The following is an 18,277-nucleotide window of genomic DNA, read 5'->3' as shown; positions in this document are numbered from 1 at the left end:
AGATGCAAGGCATGGGTGTGTAAAGTCCATGCAGCACTGTCTCATGCACAACGCGAGACTCTGATACATGGCTTACTCTGAACTTTTCAGAAAAAAATCTTTTTGAAGAAAATTTTTTTTTTTACCATATTAAGAGGTATTATATACTTCATTGCAGATAACATCTGATCTGCAAGACATATATTTACCTGCGACCAACTGAATGCTCACTATTTGGTTATTATGCAATTGCTGTTAAGATCCTGAGAGGCATATTAAATATTCACAAGAGGTCCCTGAGGAGCTCAAGTTGAGCGAAACGCGTCGGACCAAGGACCAGATATTGATTAAGCCTTCTTGGTGCTAATACCAAGCACAAATAATCTCGGTCTTGGGCACTATCAGTTTCCCAAGACTGTAGATACTACCGCTGTGGGGGTGTATTATCACCCTAAAACAGTTATTCGTTGCCTCGAATAGATACCAGTTAAGGCACATATGTCAAACACAAGGCCCACGGGCCGAATCCGGCCCGCTGCCTCGTTTCATGTGGCCCGCGGCGTGCCGACGCTGCTCACCACTAAGCGATTACCAGCTGGGGTGCTGCAGCTCCCCGCTGGCATATTAACATTTTCCACATCACGTCTGCCCTATTCAGCTATTCCAGCGACCTGATTGGTTGTTTGGGTTGACTGATTCACCAATCAGGTTGCTGGAACTGCTGAATAGGGCAGAAGTGTTGTGGAAAATGTTAATATGCGAGCGGAGGGGAAGAGGCGCAGACAGCAAGGAGGTGGTAAGTATGTGGTTTAGGGGGGCTAATGGTGGCTGCTGCTGGGGGGGGGGGGGTTAATGGCTGCTGCTGGGGGGGGGGTTAATGGTTGCTGCTGGGGGGGGGGTTAATGGTTGCTGCTGGGGGGGGGGGTTAATGGTTGCTGCTGGGGGGGGGGGTTAATGGTTGCTGCTGGGGGGGGGTTAATGGTTGCTGCTGGGGGGGGGGGTTAATGGTTGCTGCTGGGGGGGGGGGGTTAATGGTTGCTGGGGGGGTTAATGGTTGCTGCTGGGGGGGGGGTTAATGGTTGCTGCTGGGAGGAGGGGTGTAATGGTGGCTGCTGGGAGGAGGGGTGTAATGGTGGCTGCTGAGGGGAGGGGTGTAATGGTGGCTGCTGAGGGGAGGGGGGTTAATGGTGGCTGCTGGAGGGAGGGGGGTTAATGGTGGCTGCTGAGAGGAGGGGGGTTAATGGTGGCTGCTGAGAGGAGGGGGGTTAATGGTGGCTGCTGAGAGGGGGGTTAATGGTGGCTGCTGAGAGGGGGGTTAATGGTGGCTGCTGAGGGGGGGGGGGTTAATGGTGGCTGCTGAGAGGGGGGGTTAATGGTGGCTGCTGAGAGGGGGGGGAGTTAATGGTGGCTGCTGAGAGGGGGAGGGGTTAATGGTGGCTGCTGAGAGGGGGGGTTAATGGTCGCTACTGGGGGGGTCAATGGTGGCTGCTGGGGGGTACAATGGTGGCTGCTGGGGGGTAATGTTACTACTGGGGCCACTGTGGGGGTCAGTATTAGGGCTCGTTCACATGGGTATTTCAGTTGCGCAAATACACAGCGTATTTGTGCTATCAAAAATCGCTTATGCCTGCCTATTTGGGCACGCCAAAAAGAACGTAGATGGGCCCCCTGAGATAGTGTGCAAATATGCAGTGAATACATCGGTTTCCTGCGCATTCACCACGTATTTATGCGGCCCAGTCACTTCAATGGCCTATTGGGGTGCGCAGTATGTAACAGAATGATGTGTGACAATATACATCATGTGAATGAACTCACTGAAATCAGGGGCTTCCATTCACTGCATATTATGTACGCAAATACGCTTGTGTGAACAACCCCTAACTGTACTGTCTTACAATCGGCCCTTTGAAGGCAACCATAAGCCTGATGTGGCCCTTGGTGAAAATGAGTTTGACACCCCTGAGTTAAGGCATCACACTATACCTAGAAAGCACGATATATGGCATCTACATTTTCAAGAATCCTCTGAGATACACTTCCAGAGTTATTAATATTTTTCTTTATGTATTATGTGTGTCAGTCTTTGTGAGTACTATTTTACATTTTAATTGCTTTATTAAAGGTTATGTTTTATATCACAACCATCACCTCATTTTATACTGTACACATACATTACACACCGACAATGTACATACCCAGTTTCCCTGAAAATAAGCCCTACCCTCAATTTTCATGATGGCTTAAAATTTAAGCCCTAGCTATATTATATGTGTAACAGGGGGGGGGCGCTCTCTTATTCTCTAGAGGAAAGAAGGTTTCTACACAGACATTGAAGGGGGTTCTTTTCTGTAAAGGCCCTTTCATGTGCAAAGATAATCGTTCACACTGCCAAAAGATTGAAGGATTTAAGGCCCTTTTATACAGAATGATTATCATTCTGGTTGGTCCGGCTGCTGCGTCCCATGTAAAAGCATGCAGAAACTGAATGACTGGATGAGAATTGTCCAGTCGTTCACTTTTAAGCAGCTTAAAAACTGAACGATACATCGTTCAATACTGAGCGGCCACTGCCTACAGTGAATGGAGAGGGGCGGGGAGAGAACTCTCCACCAGCCGCCACGCTGTCAGCGATCCTCGCTCCTGTGCTGAGCGAGCATCACAGGGACGAGTGTCGTCCATCGTTTGCCCCATACTTGTCCCGTGTAAATGGGCCTTTAGGGATGCTTTTTCATAAAATTCCATCCACAGATTATCACTCCATTTCCCTCATTAGCTAAAAGCTCATTTACATGCAAAGATAATCGTTTAAACGACTGAAGGATTGAAGGATTTTGGGATGTATTTGCATAAAGTGTTAATGGCCAGTAATTTCCATTAACATTTTATCATCTTCATTTGCATGTAAATAAGCCTCCAGGAGCTCTTTGCAGAGCCCAGCTTGTGATTAGTCACAAGCCCAGCTGTGCAAGCAGCTGCATTGTTCTACTAGGAACTGTTGGCAGAATACAATGTAATCTCCATGGCTCTATGCGGAGAGAACGCAGCCTGCGGTCTACTGGAGAAAAATGCTAATTGCTTTATCGCCAGTAGCTTAACAATGCATTTTAAGTTCACCTTAAAATCATCGTTCAAACGAAAAGTGACCGATGCCCGCGTTTACATGTAACGATTGTCGCTCAAATTCAAACGTCGCTTCAAATTTGAACGAATTTTGAGCGATACTCGTTAAGGCTGATTTGGACACAACGAGAATCGCTCAAAAGAATCTTTTGAGTGATTCTCATTCTGTCTAAATGCAGGGACATCGTGCAGTTTTTGTGCACGAGCCGTTAATTGCTGAATTCTACCTTGCTAGAAGTGAGCGATCAGCTGTTATCAGCGGAGCAGGCTATTTTCACCCAACTGCACTGGTAAGATTCTCTGTGCCTGTGTCCTGCTGTGAAATTACAGCGAAGCACAGGCTGCAAGAGCAGAGAACACTACAGTTGTTTGTTCATGCAGAACAGCTGTATTGCTGCATTAGCTGGCACGGCTGTGTCCCGCTCAACTTGCATATCTCAAAAGTAGCTAATTAGCTACTATAAAGTATGCAAAGATGATCGCTCAAAACTGTCACTCAAACTGTTGTTTGAGCGACTTTTGAGCAATCATATGTCAGTGTAAATGGGCCTTAAGTAAACTCAGTAGCAGCGCGAGTGTTGTGTTCAGTGTGAGGGATTATCTGCCCAGTGGGATTCCCTTGTTCTCTCCTGGCATCTGTTTGCCTTGCAAAATCAATGAATTCATTAAAAAAAAAAATCCATCCTGGAGTCTTTTGAAAGACCAAGCAAATTGCATTTAAATGAATGCATTGGCTCAGCCCATCAGCAGCTTCAAGGATAGATTTTGTTCAGACTGAAATTCATTGTTCAAAGAAAAGTGCCCGATTGACCACGTTTAGATGTAACGATTGTTGTTAATTTTCGGCCGTTTGAACAACTTTTGAGCAATAATCTTGGTGTGTAAAAGGGCCTTAAGTGCAGTGAGACTATGGAACTCTCTGCCTGAGGACGTGGTGATCTCACTAAGCGAGTACAAGAGGAGCCTGGACGCCTTTCTTGAGTGATACAATATTATAGGTTATATCACCGATTACTTCAGAAGGGTCGGTGATGTGGGGATTAGTCCAATTGCCAGATTTGGAGGATAGATTTTTTTTTCTCTCTCCCTGAAAGGAGTAAAATTGGCTTCTACCTCATGGAAGGAATTTTGCCTTCCATTGGATCAACATTGCAGGGTAAAAGGCTGCACTGGAAAAGCAAAGTTTGACTAAAAAAAAAAAAAAAGTCAGTCATACACAATTATAAAGTGTTTCATTGAGCTCCTCGTTCATGTAGAGTCAGCTATAAAGCATTACAATATTACGTTATAGTCACTAATTACTTCAGAAGAGTTGGTGATCCGGGGATTAGTCCAAGGAATTTTTCTTCCTTAAATGAGGAAAATTGTGTCCAACCTGTGCTTTAGGGAATGTGATAACATCGGCTCTCACCTACACATTTGGTGGTCCTGCCCTGTAGCGCAGGCCTTTTGGAAAAAGGCTACCCATCTTATTTCCGCTGTCACGGGAACTTCCCTTGGATTAGATCTGTTCGTACTACTATTAGGCAGCAAACCCAGAAGGATACGCAACGCCCCCTTTAAAAACGTACACAATTTATCACTATGGCAGCTCGTACCCATATTGCTCAAAAATGGTGAGAACCGCAACTATCCTTCAACCCACTAATTGCCCAAATTAACAGGATACTTCTAAATGAGAAATTGATTGTCGTACGCCAGGACCAGATAGCCCAATTTGAGTCAGTTTTGGAACCATAAAACATCTTTGTCAATATCCCTAACCTTCAATACCACCTCCAACTCGAATCCCTGCAAGATACAATAAGTGGCATAGAGACCGAAGATATTAGATGCCACCCCCGCTCTCTGCTCAAAATTTAAAAAAAAATTCACTGGCCACTTGAACCTAAAACGTGACAAAAAAAAAAAAGAGGAAAAATAAACACAAAAACACCATTACCCCAACATTCTCTAAAATGCCAACAAAGTGTCTATATTGTGTTGTACCGTTCCCCCTGCTCCCCCCCCTCTCTGTACTTTTGTTGGTTTGGGATTTGTACATCTTCATAATGGTTCTTTAGAGTTTATCGATTTTTATCAATGCTAAGTATTCATGCCTTATACCAAATCCGTCTCCCCCTGCATCGGGTCTACGCAGCAGGATTGTTGCCAAAATTTAAAATTACTTCCGATAAATACTTTTGAAACATAAATGAGGAAATTTGGGATTTTTTTAGCCTTCCTCTGTATCAATACAGGGTGTAATAGGCTGAACATGTGTCTTTTTCGGCTTTACATACTATATATGACGATTATATATGGGATCATCAAGGCAAGTGCTTTAGTTTGGTCTACCGGTGGTACTATAAATTTTTTACTTGGTGCTTTATTTTCCCCTTTACTACACGTACCCCTAGGAGGTCATAAGAGCCCTTTAAGAGGCGCTGTACCCTTATTATAGCCCCAGTCACTAATGGAATCTACAGCCTAGACCCAAACACTACAGAGTCTGTAGCCACAAGGGAAATAAAAACTTTCCTGGACGAATTAAAGATGGATTTGCATGAGACAGAATAATCTTGGTTGCTACCTGCACATACAAATCAACCCTTTAGCTGCTGGAAGCGGTTGGTGTGGTGCTTTCTGATTAGCAAGATGCATGTAGGCTACATCTACAGCGTCATTTATAAATCTAAAGCATTTGAAGAGATCTCAGATGACGCAAGCAGACAGCTGACCGTGGCTCACCATAGACCACAAAATCTCGTAGGAATATTCTGATAATCTGGCATGTGACTGAAACACTTGTGGACCAGGAATATCCCCCCCAAAAACCTATTAATGGGTAGAGAGCAGCAACCGTACCAATTCAGAGGGCCACTGTGGTGATTTTCTTAATTTATTGCTTTTTCTAAAACTCCTGGCCTCTTTCTTCTCAGATCTTCAGGTTATCTAAGTCCTGACCAGCTCAAATTTCCTTGACTTTATGTACTCAGAAACTAATTGATTTCTCCGTGTTTCTGATGCTGTTGAATGGATTTTGCCACAGAAACTGACTAGAGGAGGATGTGGGCACTCCCATCAGTTACGGATGATAATGAGACAAAGTCACACAGTTATAATAGAGGAGATCACAGCTCATCTTCCTGGCTGTATACCTATGGCCTGAAACTTATTTAGGTGAATATAGAAGGCAATGATAATTAAACTGTCCACCCAGAAGGCAGAAATGGTATAGCCTCTAGATAATGCTGTGTTGATGCATCATGGGATTGATGTGAAAAATGAAAAAAAAAAAAAGTCTCAGCATCAGGATAGTGCCTGACAAGCAACAAACAGGGGGCTGCACTGCATGGAAGTGGCAACACATAGAGGAGACCTCCAGAATGTGACAGGCAAGCAGGTGAGGGGGTGTGGATGGTAAAATGTGTTCATGCTGAAGTACCCTTTTAAAATTCTGATAACTCAGCATTTTTTGGTATCCTAAAGTCCAAGAGAACTTATCTCATTGGCCATGTGTGACATCAAAATTAAGAGGTACCAAGAGCCCATTAGGAGTCTAAAATTATGCCTGTGGGCAAACGGGAACACTGCAATGGATAGCGTGCATGCACACGTGTTACTCTAGGACCTACAAATCTTTTGGTACACAGTATCAAGGAAAAATGCCAATAATCTGGCATTAACAATGGACCAGAATGTGTCACAACCCCAAAGATGCCAGATCAGTGGAATTTTACTGTATAAACTTTGCCTTTTCTGCCCATTAAAACCTCTTATGTAATCCAGTAATTCATTGGAAACCAGAACGGGAATTTTATTGTACTAATATTTTGGCATCTGTCAGTCTATCACTTTGTCAGCTCTGCTAGTCTGTTCAGTTCTTGTGACAGCGCCGTAACCGTTCTCAGCACACGTTCTTGGTCCTTGGCCAGCAGACGAGAGCCGCATCTCTGCATAAAGCGGTCAGGATGCCAAGTCACTCTTTGCGCCCGCAGGTAACGTTTAAATGACCCCGAATCTGAGGGGTCACCACCAGCAGCAATGGCCTGTGCCATCTGTTCAGCAGTCCCCCCGGGCAGGGGCCATGGGATGTCCCTATAACTCAATGTACCAAGCCCAGTCCTGATACTAGTGGGCCCCTGACCACTGCCTTCACGGTCTCTTCCTGCCACCTCTACATTGGTTTTCATGCCTTCCTCTCCAGTCCTGGCTGATGAACCAGCTCCTCCAAACACCTCCTGGCACCTCTTCTGGTAGCGCTCACGCTGCACTTCCTGCAGTTCCTTCTCCTTCTGTTTGTGTCTCTGTAAATAGGTCTCCTCTTCCGTGACGCTGGACAATTTCTGCATCTCTGAGACTCTTCTGCTCTTTGCACCAGGAGGCTCAGACTGGATCTTTCTTGCTTGATATTCTCTGTAGATTCGATCAGCCCAAGACTCAAAGGTCTCCATCTCCGGGACGTCTTCTGGATAATCCTCTGAAGAACAGAAAACCCCTTCATTGAGAACAGCTGACAAAATATGAAGTGCAAAACTATTAAATGGGCAAAGGACCCAAAATAGACTGACAAGTAATATACAACAATCTAACACCAGAGAAAGTAGTCCAGAGATGGGGACCCCGAAACCCTTGACATCTCCAACAGCCTCACTGAGGTTATCGATTCCAATTACAGTGAGAGCCACATACACTTATACACAGTAGACTGCCTTAACCTTTTTTCATTTTAGTGTTTTTCTCCCTACATCCAAAAAAATCATAAGTCTTATTTTTCCAACTACGTTGCCGTCTGAGTGCTTGTTTTTTTGTGGGTAAGGTTTTATTTTTCAATGGTACTATTTAACGTACTGAAAAACGTAAAAAAAAACAACTTCCAAGTGGAGTGAAATGGATGAACAACTAATTTCCACCATTTTATGGGTCAGTAAGATTACAATGATAGCAAAGTTACATAGTTTTTTTTTCTATTGTACTACTTTAAAAAAATAAAATCTTTGGAAAAACAAAATTGTTTTCTGCCGCCATCTTCTGGCAGCCATAGTAGCTTTTTAATCTCTCTGTTGACATAGTTGTGTTCGGGCTCCTTTTCTACCGGACATCCTGTAGATTCTAAGGCTGGGTTCCCACGGGACAGAAATCCTGCAGCTTGGTCGCACTACAAAGACGCAAAATTTTCCGTGGGAGAGCCGCAGTTTCAAAACCCACGGCATTTCGCCACGGTTTTGGAGCGATTCGGCCGCCAGCATTCAGTTGCAGCTTTCTCTCCCCATAGAGAGGAGTGAGGCGACGACAGGAAGGAGAAAAAAAAAAAAAAAAAGTTGACATGCTGCGGCTGTCAATTCCGCGCTGCATGGCCGGTTCCGCCCAGCTTTGCCGCGACGGACTGGCCGCCCCGCGTGGACGAGATTTTTTTCTAAATCTTATCCACATGGTTGGCTAATCCCGGTTTTAGGAGCCGCTGGCAGATTTGCCGCACAGAAATTCCGCACAGAATTTCCGCAGCAAATCAGTCTCGTGTGAACCCAGCTTTATGGTACCACTTTGGAGTCCACCCAACTTTTTGATAGCTTTTTAATAAACATTTTTTTCTAGGAGAGACAGTGTGACCCAAAAAAAAAAAAGTGCAATTATGGTGTTGTGTAATTTTTTTCATCATGCGAGCTGAATTATGAGTTACTTTGAGAGATTGGGCTTTTACAGATGCAGAGATACCAAATACATTTTTTTTCGTAAATAATTATATATGAAAAGTTTTTTGTTTTTTTTAAATTTTTAATAACTTTTTTTCCTAATACTTAGGGCTTCTACACATAGGCAGATTTGACTTGCGGAATCCGATGGAGAGCTGCTGCTTCCTGCACACGAGTGGAAACCAACTGCGATTTACGCTTGCGGCAGAAAAATCGTAGCATACTACATTTCTGTGCAGTTTCCGCCTGGACGGCTTCCATTAGAGTCAATGGAAGCAGTCCGTCCCGCGGCCCTTCTGCAATCATTATTGCAGAAAGATTGCGGGATCCGCGTCATCGCCTAGCGATTGATGGCATAATTTGTACTGCACCTGACGCTAGCCAATGCTTCCGCAGTACAGATAAAGAAGATTCCGGACAGGTAAGCAGGGTCACCGGTCGGGTGCAGGGTTGGATCCTGCTGTGGGATCCCACTTGCCGGATCCAACCCAGTCGTGTGCAGGAGGCCTTAGTAAAGCTTTTTTTAAAGCTTACTTTTACAGGTAGAACACTGAACAGTTTCCTTTAGACACCACTGGAAAGACCGCTTCCTCTCCTCTGGTAGAGCGATACCTGGCATACGTTTCCCAGGGGGCATTGCTTCAGTCTCCCTTCCCTTTTTTAGATCTCCACAAGGAGAACTGATACCTGCTACAGAGGTCCTCTATAGAGTTCTATAGCCATAAGGAAATGTAGCGGTCTGAATTCAGAGACATCTAACGTTCAGACGTGTGTACAGCACAGAGAATGTTACTTGTGGAAGACTTCCCCTTCCGGTTCTTACCCTCATAGTGTCCATACAGTTCCTGGTATTCATCCATACTCTCAGCTAGGAGTTTCTCTTTCCACTGTGCAGAACTCTGTGAGGAGTAATGTTGGTCTCCCTGAGGATGAACGATCCGACCAGCGCTCCTGTCCTACAGGGGAAGCAAAGAATTGCATAAACAGATGCTAGTGAAGATGTGGTCTTTCACACTTTGTATGTTTCTGATTGAGGCATTGGAAGGGGTATGGCTTTACTTTTTTGGGGTCCACGAGCCCTGAACAAACACCTTGTCCAGAAACTGCTCTCCTAACAATATGATACCGAAAATACACAGAAAGCAGCGGAGAACAATTTTCTACAGCTTATGCCCCGCGCACTCAAAACCTACATCACTTAAATTTCAAATTGTGCATATGACCGACCTCACCACACGGCAAAATGAGTACAGACTCCTCCAGAACAGCCCCCCAAAAGTTATACAGTTTACCCCAGAACTTACCCCCCTACATAAATACATCCCGCACCTCAACTAATAGAGACCCCAGGCCTCCCTATTCACCTGTCCTCGTTCCTGCAGCTTGTGACCCATTTTCCTCCCGGGTTCCACAGCCGAGAACAACCGCCAGCGCTGGGATCAAGACATTTGTTGTTGCAGCGCCCAAAAAGGATGACAAGCTGCAAGAAGAGGCAAGGACGGTAGGTAGAGGACACCATGTATCTTGTGTACAGGCTCTCATCAGTGTCTTTGAAGCATGCCCGTCCTATTCACTGACTACACACTTACGATTTTTGTGTGATGCGATTTTAACATTAGAAAGTTCTATTGACATTTGCGTTAAAAAAAAACAAAAAAAGTTGCGATATCGCAAGTGTGCTGGAGCCTTCAGAGGTACATGGGCAATTCCTCATAAGCCCAGTAGATGAAATGCACAGCACCGTTTACTTGCGAGGTCATCCTGCTCTCAGATGAAACGTGTTAATCTGCATAATCACCTGTCCCTCTAAAATATGAAGTAATGGCAATTCATCCCCAGCAATCATCTGTAAGAAAGACACAATGAGCGTTAAAGTTCTGGGTCATACATTACCATGAGGTCTTCGGCCCGTCTCAGGATGTCCCGAGGTGTTGTTCCCTGATGATTTGCTACATCAATGGACTGTGGGGAGCGCTTGAGTATCGGCACAACCAAGTCAGTGTACACTTAATTAAAAAAGAATAAAAAGAGCGCTGAGAACACAAACCAGACAAATACAGGGCTATAACTCCCTAGCACTGACAGAGTTAAATGTTAAACTTCCGAGTACCTGCAGCCACCACTACGGGGAGCTCTTTGTATACCTTTGTTATTGTAACAGTCTACGTCCATCCAGTTCAGCCCATTATTGCGTTTTATGTATCTCAGTAATCAGGTAGTTCCCCCTAGTGGTGACTACTGGCAAGCAGATTTTTTACCTCCATACAATGTTATAAATCTATATATTTAGGCATAGGACATGAGGGAAATGATGGTCACAAATTGTTCCCCACACACCAAGCTCATCCTCCATGATTCATGAAAGCCCCTGGCAGAGTAGATGTACATGTATGGTGGTAAAGATGGAAGCCCTGTAATGGTCATAGGTGAGGATGGTTCCATTGTTTCACTTCCATCTGCTCATCAAATGTGACATGTAAGCGGTTCCCGGAGTCCAGGGAATAGTACTGATTGTTCACTAAATACCTAGATGAGATGTACTACCTCTCCACCCTCCTCACCTTCCCGTCCTCTCTTCTCAGCCTCCCAGGCTGCAATGTGCAGAGCATTATTCCCAGCGGCATCACGCTGCATGGGATCGGCTCCTTTACGGAGCAGCAGAAGAGCGCAGGCATTGTCATGAAGTGAGCAGGCAACATGGAGGAGGCTCCGACCTCCCGGTAGGACTTGATCTAGCTGCAGACTGCGGTGCTTTCTGATGTAAGACTTCAGGCGAAGAACGTCACCACGCTCAATATACCGCAGAGCCCTCAGCTGCCGGCGGGACGACATGAGACCTACAGAAGAAGCAGATAACACAGGATTTATTCTTAAAGGGTGTTCTAAAATCTTAGTTCAACCAATTCCACCACATTTTCAAGAACTATGTTTGCTATTAGTGAATGGAAATATTCTTGATGCCACCCAGAGCCAAAACACTCAATAGACCTAATACTTTTACAGCAGAGAGATTAACCCTTTGCCTACACACAATTTTGACCTTCATGACACAGCCCTATTTTTCATATGTGACAAGCATCGCTATCTGGTAATAATTTTGGAATGCGTTTAAAGGGAATGTCCGAGTAGTAGGTTCCCATAACCTGTTCCCCATGCAGTAACATAAGATAAAGTGTCTGACTCTCACTGTGTTCCAGGTCTCCCCTCTGTTGTCAGATTTACAGACATCACGGACGATGCAGCCAATGACAGAGCTCAGTGATCGAACAACGATGTCTGTCATTGGCTGCAGCACCTGTGACATCCTGTAGACCAGGCGGGACTACAGCCTGTAAACAAACACCGGGAGCTGTGAGTATATTACTATTTGTTATGTTACTGCATGGGGAAGGAGTTGCACTGACAGCCTACTAATCGGACCGCTTTATTACCCAAGTGTTTCTTTTTTTTTTTTTTTTTTTTGGGACACATTGGGGGAAATGTATTAAGACCGACATTTCAAACACCGCCTTAATATGACTTTCCCTGGTCCACAAGGTTTATAATGTACGACGAGGCACATGTCCCAGCAATTTATTGCTGATTGTTCTTTCTCTACATGCGTTCACACGGTACAATTATGGTGCCAACCGTTCTAACGAGCGAAAACAATGGGAGAAACTCTGCGATCCTCCGCCACGGCTGTTCCCTTCATCGCCGAGGTGATGCCAGGCTATCTTGATATGAAACCACCTCGTATCATCGGGGAATTCACATGGATGGGGAGCGCGATACACGACCCCAAGTTGTGTGAAGTTGGCCTCATTTAGAGAAATAACATCAAGGGCCAAACTGCAGTGTATAGATGATGGCGTATCTCCAAACGGCGGGTCCTGTGGGGCGTTTCCAGTAAATAGTGGTCAGCACCTACTAAAACTGCTCCGAGACCAGACAACTGGGGACAGGGTCACGGATGATTCAAGTTCATTGATGTGTGTAGGATATAGGCCTCCCATACGGTCCGATCCCGCAGAAGAGCAACTGTACGAAACATTACTGATAAAGTGCCAGCAGGTGACAGAGGGGTATCAGATCACAGGGGGCCACAGACTCACCAGACTTCCCTTTTCACTGTTGCTAACGATCTTGTAGGGCCCGGGCTTCAAGCACCTATACAATATGAGGCAGGGAGTTTTAAGCCCTTTTCCTCCCTCCTTCAAAAAAACGTAACTCCTTTATTTATCCATCCATGTAGCTGTATGAGGGCTTGTTTTTTGCGGGATGACTTGTATTTTATATGGTGCCATTTACTGTACCATATAATGTACTGAAAAACTTTAAAAAAATTCTAAGTAGAGTAAAATGAAAAAAAGAAACGACATTGTCATCTTTCAGTGCGTCTTGTTTCTATGGCGCATAAACTGCAATGAAAACAACATAACTTTATTCTATGAGTCGGTACGATTGCTACGATACCAAACTTGTATAGTTTTTTATTTTACTGTACTATTTTTTTTTTTCAAAGACATTTAACTTTTTTCAATTATTTTCTGCGGTCATTTTGTGCGCGCAATAGCTTTTTTATTTTTCCGTCGACGTAGTTGAGCAAGGGCTCATTTTTTGCAGGATGTCCTGTAGTTTCCGATAGTACCACTGCGGAATATATACGACTTTTTGATCATTTATTACGTTTTTTCTGGGAGATAAGGTAACTAAAAAAGTGCATTTCTGGCGGGGTTTTTTTTCCGGACGACGTTCACCGTGTGGGAAAAATAATGCGCTACTTTGATAGATCAGACTTTTACGGATGCGGCGATACCAAATACATATTTTTATTTTATTATTTATATTTTTTAATAATAGATATGGCAAAAGGGGGGTGATTTAAACTTCTTTTTTTTTTTTTTTACACAATTAATAAAACTTTATTGATTTTTTTTTTTTTAACTTTACTTTAAAGTCCTCCTGGAGGACTACAACCAGTGATGCCTTGATCGCTCCTGCAGTATGACGTAATGCTAGAGCAGTATGTCATACTGCCATTTGACAGGCAGTCTATTAAGCCACCATACAGGGATGGCTTGATAGGCAGTCTGCTAAGGCAGCCCTGGGGCCTTTCAGAAGGCCCACTGGCTGGCATGACACCTGCACGGCTCCCCCGATCTCACCCCTGGAGGCCGTATGGGACTCCCGAAGATTTAAATAGGGAATTTAAATGGGGGAATTTAAATGCCGCTGTCATAATTGACAGCGGCATTTAAATAGTTAATAGCCGCGATCGGCCAAACGCCCTACGACCTCTCTTCATACATACCCCAACGCTCCATGATGTACCCTTACGTGCTGGAGTGGGAAGGGGTTAATGTTCTGGTTGCTTAGTGTTGCTGATGTACACTGATCCCTCCTGGTAGTTCGCTACAATGTATCATTGCAGGTCTTATATTTCAGCTTTGGGCCCCTTCACAGATGAATCCATGGCAACTTGTGAGATTCTGTAAAGTGGTTTGCAAAGTAGCGCGCTACTCATCCTGCAAGATTTTATCCTAAAGGGGTTATCCTGGGACATAGTGCTACATCAAAGCTTGCAGAAGTAAAATCAGAGAATAATTACGTAGTCTTCACCACTGCTGGCTGCCATCTCCCCGGTCCCCACTAGTCTTCACTTATGGGAGCCGGCACCGATGTTCTCGACAAAAGGGCCATGTGACTACTGCAGCCAATCCCCGGCTCCATTCAGGCGTTGACTGGCTGCAGAGCTCATGTAACCCAGTGTCAGGTGATCATTAGAGATGAGCGAGCACCAAAATGCTCGGGTGCTCGTTACTCGAGTCGAACTTTCAGTGATGCTCGAGAGTTCGTTTCGAGTAACGAACCCCATTGAAGTCAATGGGTGACTCGAGCATTTTTGTATATCGCCGATGCTCGCTAAGGTTTTCATTTGTGAAAATCTGCAAAACACAAGAAAGTGATGGAAACGACACAGAAACGAATAGGGCAGGCGAGGAGCTACATTTTGGGCTGCATCTCAAGTTCCCAGGTCCCACTATTAAGCCACAATAGCGGCAAGAGTGAGACCCCCCCCCCCCACTGTCAGCGTAAAGATCGTTCTCCTCTGCCACAGCTGTAACAGAGAAGAACGATGTTAGCCCATTGAATTTAATGGAGCCGGCAATACAGCAGACTCCATTGAAAGCAATGGGCTGCCGGCGATGGCGGGATGAATTGTCGGGAAGGGGTTAAATATATAAGCCCTTCCCTGCAATTCATCTAGAAATGTGTAAAAATAAAAAATATATATATACTCACCTGGTCCCGGCAGAACGATGTTAGCCCATTGAATTCAATGGAGCCGGCAATACAGCCGACTCCATTGAAAGCAATGGGCTGCCAGCGATCGCGGGATGAATTGTCGGGAAGGGGTTAAATGTATAAGCCCTTCCCTGCAATTCATCCAGAAATGTGTAAAAATAAAAAAAAAAAAAATATATATATATATATATATATATACACACACATATATATATATATATATATACATACATACACTCACCTGGTCCCGGAGTTCAGCCCGGCAGGCTGCAGTTCTCCTGAACTGCTCTGAACAGCTGTGAGTAGTATTCAGCAGCCGGGGATTTAAAATCCCCGCCTGCTGAATGAGATGCCTCTGATTGGTCACAGCCTGACCAATCAGAGGCATCCCTCACTCACACCCATTCATGAATGGGTGAGTGAGGGCTGCCTCTGATTGGCTCAGCGCAGGGACAGCTGAGAGCTGTTCATGAATGGGTGTGAGTGAGGGATGCCTCTGATTGGTCAGGCTGTGACCAATCAGAGGCATCTCATTCAGCAGGCGGGGATTTTAAATCCCCGGCTGCTGAATACTACTCACAGCTGTTCAGAGCAGTTCAGGAGAACTGCAGCCTGCCGCGCTGAACTCCGTCTGCCGGGACCAGGTGAGTATGCATATATTTTTTATTTTTACACATTTCTGGATGAATTGCAGGGAAGGGCTTATATATTTAACCCCTTCCCGACAATTCATCCCGCGATCGCTGGCAGCCCATTGCTTTCAATGGAGTTGGCAGTATTGCCGGCTCCATTGAATTCAATGGGCTAACATCGTTCTGCCGGGACCAGGTGAGTGTATATATATATTTTTTATTTTTACACATTTCTAGATGACTTGCAGGGAAGGGCTTATATATTTAAGCTCTTCCCGACAATTCATCCCGCAATCGCTGGCAGCCCATTGCTTTCAATAGAGCCGGCTGTATTGCCGGCTCCATTGAATTCAATAGTCAGTGCTCGTTTAATCGAGACGAGTACCGCGTGGTGCTCATCTCGAGTAACGAGCATCTCGAGCACCCTAATACTCGAACGAGCATCAAGCTCGGACGAGTATGCTCGCTCATCTCTAGTGATCATCACTCCCCTTCCAGAAGTGAAGTTCAATGGGGAACGGAGAATCGGTGGAGCGCACACCATATGTACTCTGTGATTTTACTGCTGCAAGCTTTTGTATTGCACTTTGTCCCTGTATAATCCCTGTAAATCCCACCTCTAGGACACACCACAGCGTAAACAATTAAAGAAAAAAAAAAAACACTAGAATTATATTTATATATTGCACACACAAGGTAAGAAAAAAAATTGGCCCCTAGAAGAAGTTGTTGATTTGCTGCAAAACTCTACGTGCGGTACAGCAGGGTACTAGAGCCTCCATGCCCACCCGTATCACATCTTGTATCCAAGCTAGAGGTGGTACAGCAGGGTACTAGAGCCTCCATGCCCACCCGTATCACATCTTGTATCCAAGCTAGAGGTGGTACAGCAGGGTACTAGAGCCTCCATGCCCACCCGTATCACATCTTGTATCTAAACAAGAGGCGGTACAACAAGGTACTAGAGCCTCCATACCCATCCATATCACGCCTTGTATCCAAGCTAGAGGCGGTACAACAGGATACTAGAGCCTCCATGCCCCCCGTATCACATCTTGTATCCAAGCTAGAAGTGGTACAACAGGGTACTAGAGCCTCCATGCCGGCCCGTATCACATCTTGTATCCAAGCTAGAAGTGGTACAACAGGGTACTAGAGCCTCCATGCCGGCCCGTATCACATCTTGTATCCAAGCTAGAAGTGGTACAACAGGATACTAGAGCCTCCATGCCCCCCGTATCACATCTTGTATCCAAGCTAGAGGAGGTACAACAGGGTACTAGAGCCTCCATGCCCCCTGTATCACACATTGTATCTAAGCTAGAGGCGGTACAACAGGATACTAGAGCCTCCATGCCCCCCGTATCACATCTTGTATCCAAGCTAGAGGCGGTACAACAGGATACTAGAGCCTCCATGCCCCCCGTATCACATCTTGTATCCAAGCTAGAAGTGGTACAACAGGATACTAGAGCCTCCATGCCCCCCGTATCACATCTTGTATCCAAGCTAGAAGTGGTACAACAGGATACTAGAGCCTCCATGCCCCCCGTATCACATCTTGTATCCAAGCTAGAAGTGGTACAACAGGATACTAGAGCCTCCATGCCCCCCGTATCACATCTTGTATCCAAGCTAGAGGAGGTACAACAGGATACTAGAGCCTCCATGCCCCCTGTATCACACATTGTATCTAAGCTAGAGGCGGTACAGCAGGGTACTAAAGCCTCCATGCCCCCTGTATCACACATTGTATCCAAGCTAGAGGTGGTACAGCAGGGTACTAGAGCCTCCATGCCCACCGTATCACACATTGTATCCAAGCTAGAGGTGGTACAGCAGGGTACTAGAGCCTCCATGCCCACCGTATCACACATTGTATCCAAGCTAGAGGTGGTACAGCAGGGTACTAGAGCCTGCACTGATGAAGTTTCATTCCAGCCTGACAACTTCTGGCTAGTAGGATACAATTGTAACAAACTCTCAGAAGTGACAGGTATCAGCTGTGGAAAGGGTTTCAACCAGTGGAAGCAAGCAAGAATGTCTTCCATTCACTGACAGCAAACAGAGATCTTGAGAGAAAATCTACCATTTTCCGTCAATACACTGTACAAGACAAAAGCTATTAGCAGCCATACAGCAGCCTGAGGTTTCTCCGCTCCGATGGGACTACAACCTCCAGCATCCCCTCCCTGTGCGAGAGCTATGAGGGGCTGATGTGTAGGTCGGCTTCCCCTACATGCTCACCTCTCTGCCCGCTCCACAACAGTGCACTAGCTCCACTTCCGGGTATACTGAGAGAAGGAACTTCCTGCCCACCTACTAACCTGTGCCCTGCAAACAGCAGACCGCATCTTTCTGTCCGCCTCTGAGCTGAGTGACGTGATATATCCGGGTCACGTGATGCAGGCTGTGGTTTACGAATGTCGGAGGGGGGAGGGGGGTATATAGTATTTCAGCCGCACTTCAGTAGCGGTGGGCGATTCCAGCGACCTGATTGGTTGTTGGGTACACCCCCCTCCCTTTGGAGATCTGCACGAGTACTACTTCACGAGACCCGCAGGGGGTTAGGTTTAGGGT

The 18,277-nt window shown here is 45.4% G+C and overlaps 1 protein-coding gene across 1 annotated transcript; it reads right to left on the bottom strand.

Moving 5' to 3' along the window:
* Positions 1 to 6,876: 6,876 nt before the first annotated feature.
* LOC136580782 (NF-kappa-B inhibitor-like protein 1) lies at positions 6,877 to 18,002 on the bottom strand. Its single transcript, XM_066581631.1, has 5 exons — positions 17,945 to 18,002; positions 11,339 to 11,614; positions 10,671 to 10,783; positions 9,601 to 9,733; positions 6,877 to 7,564 (listed from the first exon to the last, which is right to left on the bottom strand). The coding sequence occupies exons 2-5, from the start codon at positions 11,607 to 11,609 to the stop codon at positions 6,936 to 6,938; spliced, it is 1,146 nt and encodes a 381-aa protein (XP_066437728.1). The 5' UTR covers positions 11,610 to 11,614; positions 17,945 to 18,002; the 3' UTR covers positions 6,877 to 6,935.
* Positions 18,003 to 18,277: the final 275 nt, after the last annotated feature.

This window comes from Eleutherodactylus coqui, chromosome 10 (genome assembly GCF_035609145.1).
Source record: "Eleutherodactylus coqui strain aEleCoq1 chromosome 10, aEleCoq1.hap1, whole genome shotgun sequence".
Lineage (NCBI taxonomy): Eukaryota > Metazoa > Chordata > Amphibia > Anura > Eleutherodactylidae > Eleutherodactylus > Eleutherodactylus coqui.
Note: the sequence above shows the minus strand (reverse complement) of the source record. Positions and strands in the feature narration are given on the sequence as shown.

Excerpts from the sequence above, each read along its gene's own strand:
- LOC136580782 (XM_066581631.1), bottom strand. The coding sequence starts at position 11,609 with ATGTCGTCCCGCCGGCAGCTGAGGGCTCTGCGGTATATTGAGCGTGGT. Across the intron at positions 10,784-11,338 it reads TGAGAAGAGAGGACGGGAAG|TGTACACTGACTTGGTTGTG; the intron begins GTGAGGAGGGTG and ends TTTTTAATTAAG. Across the intron at positions 7,565-9,600 it reads ACTGTATGGACACTATGAGG|AGGATTATCCAGAAGACGTC; the intron begins GTAAGAACCGGA and ends TCTGTTCTTCAG.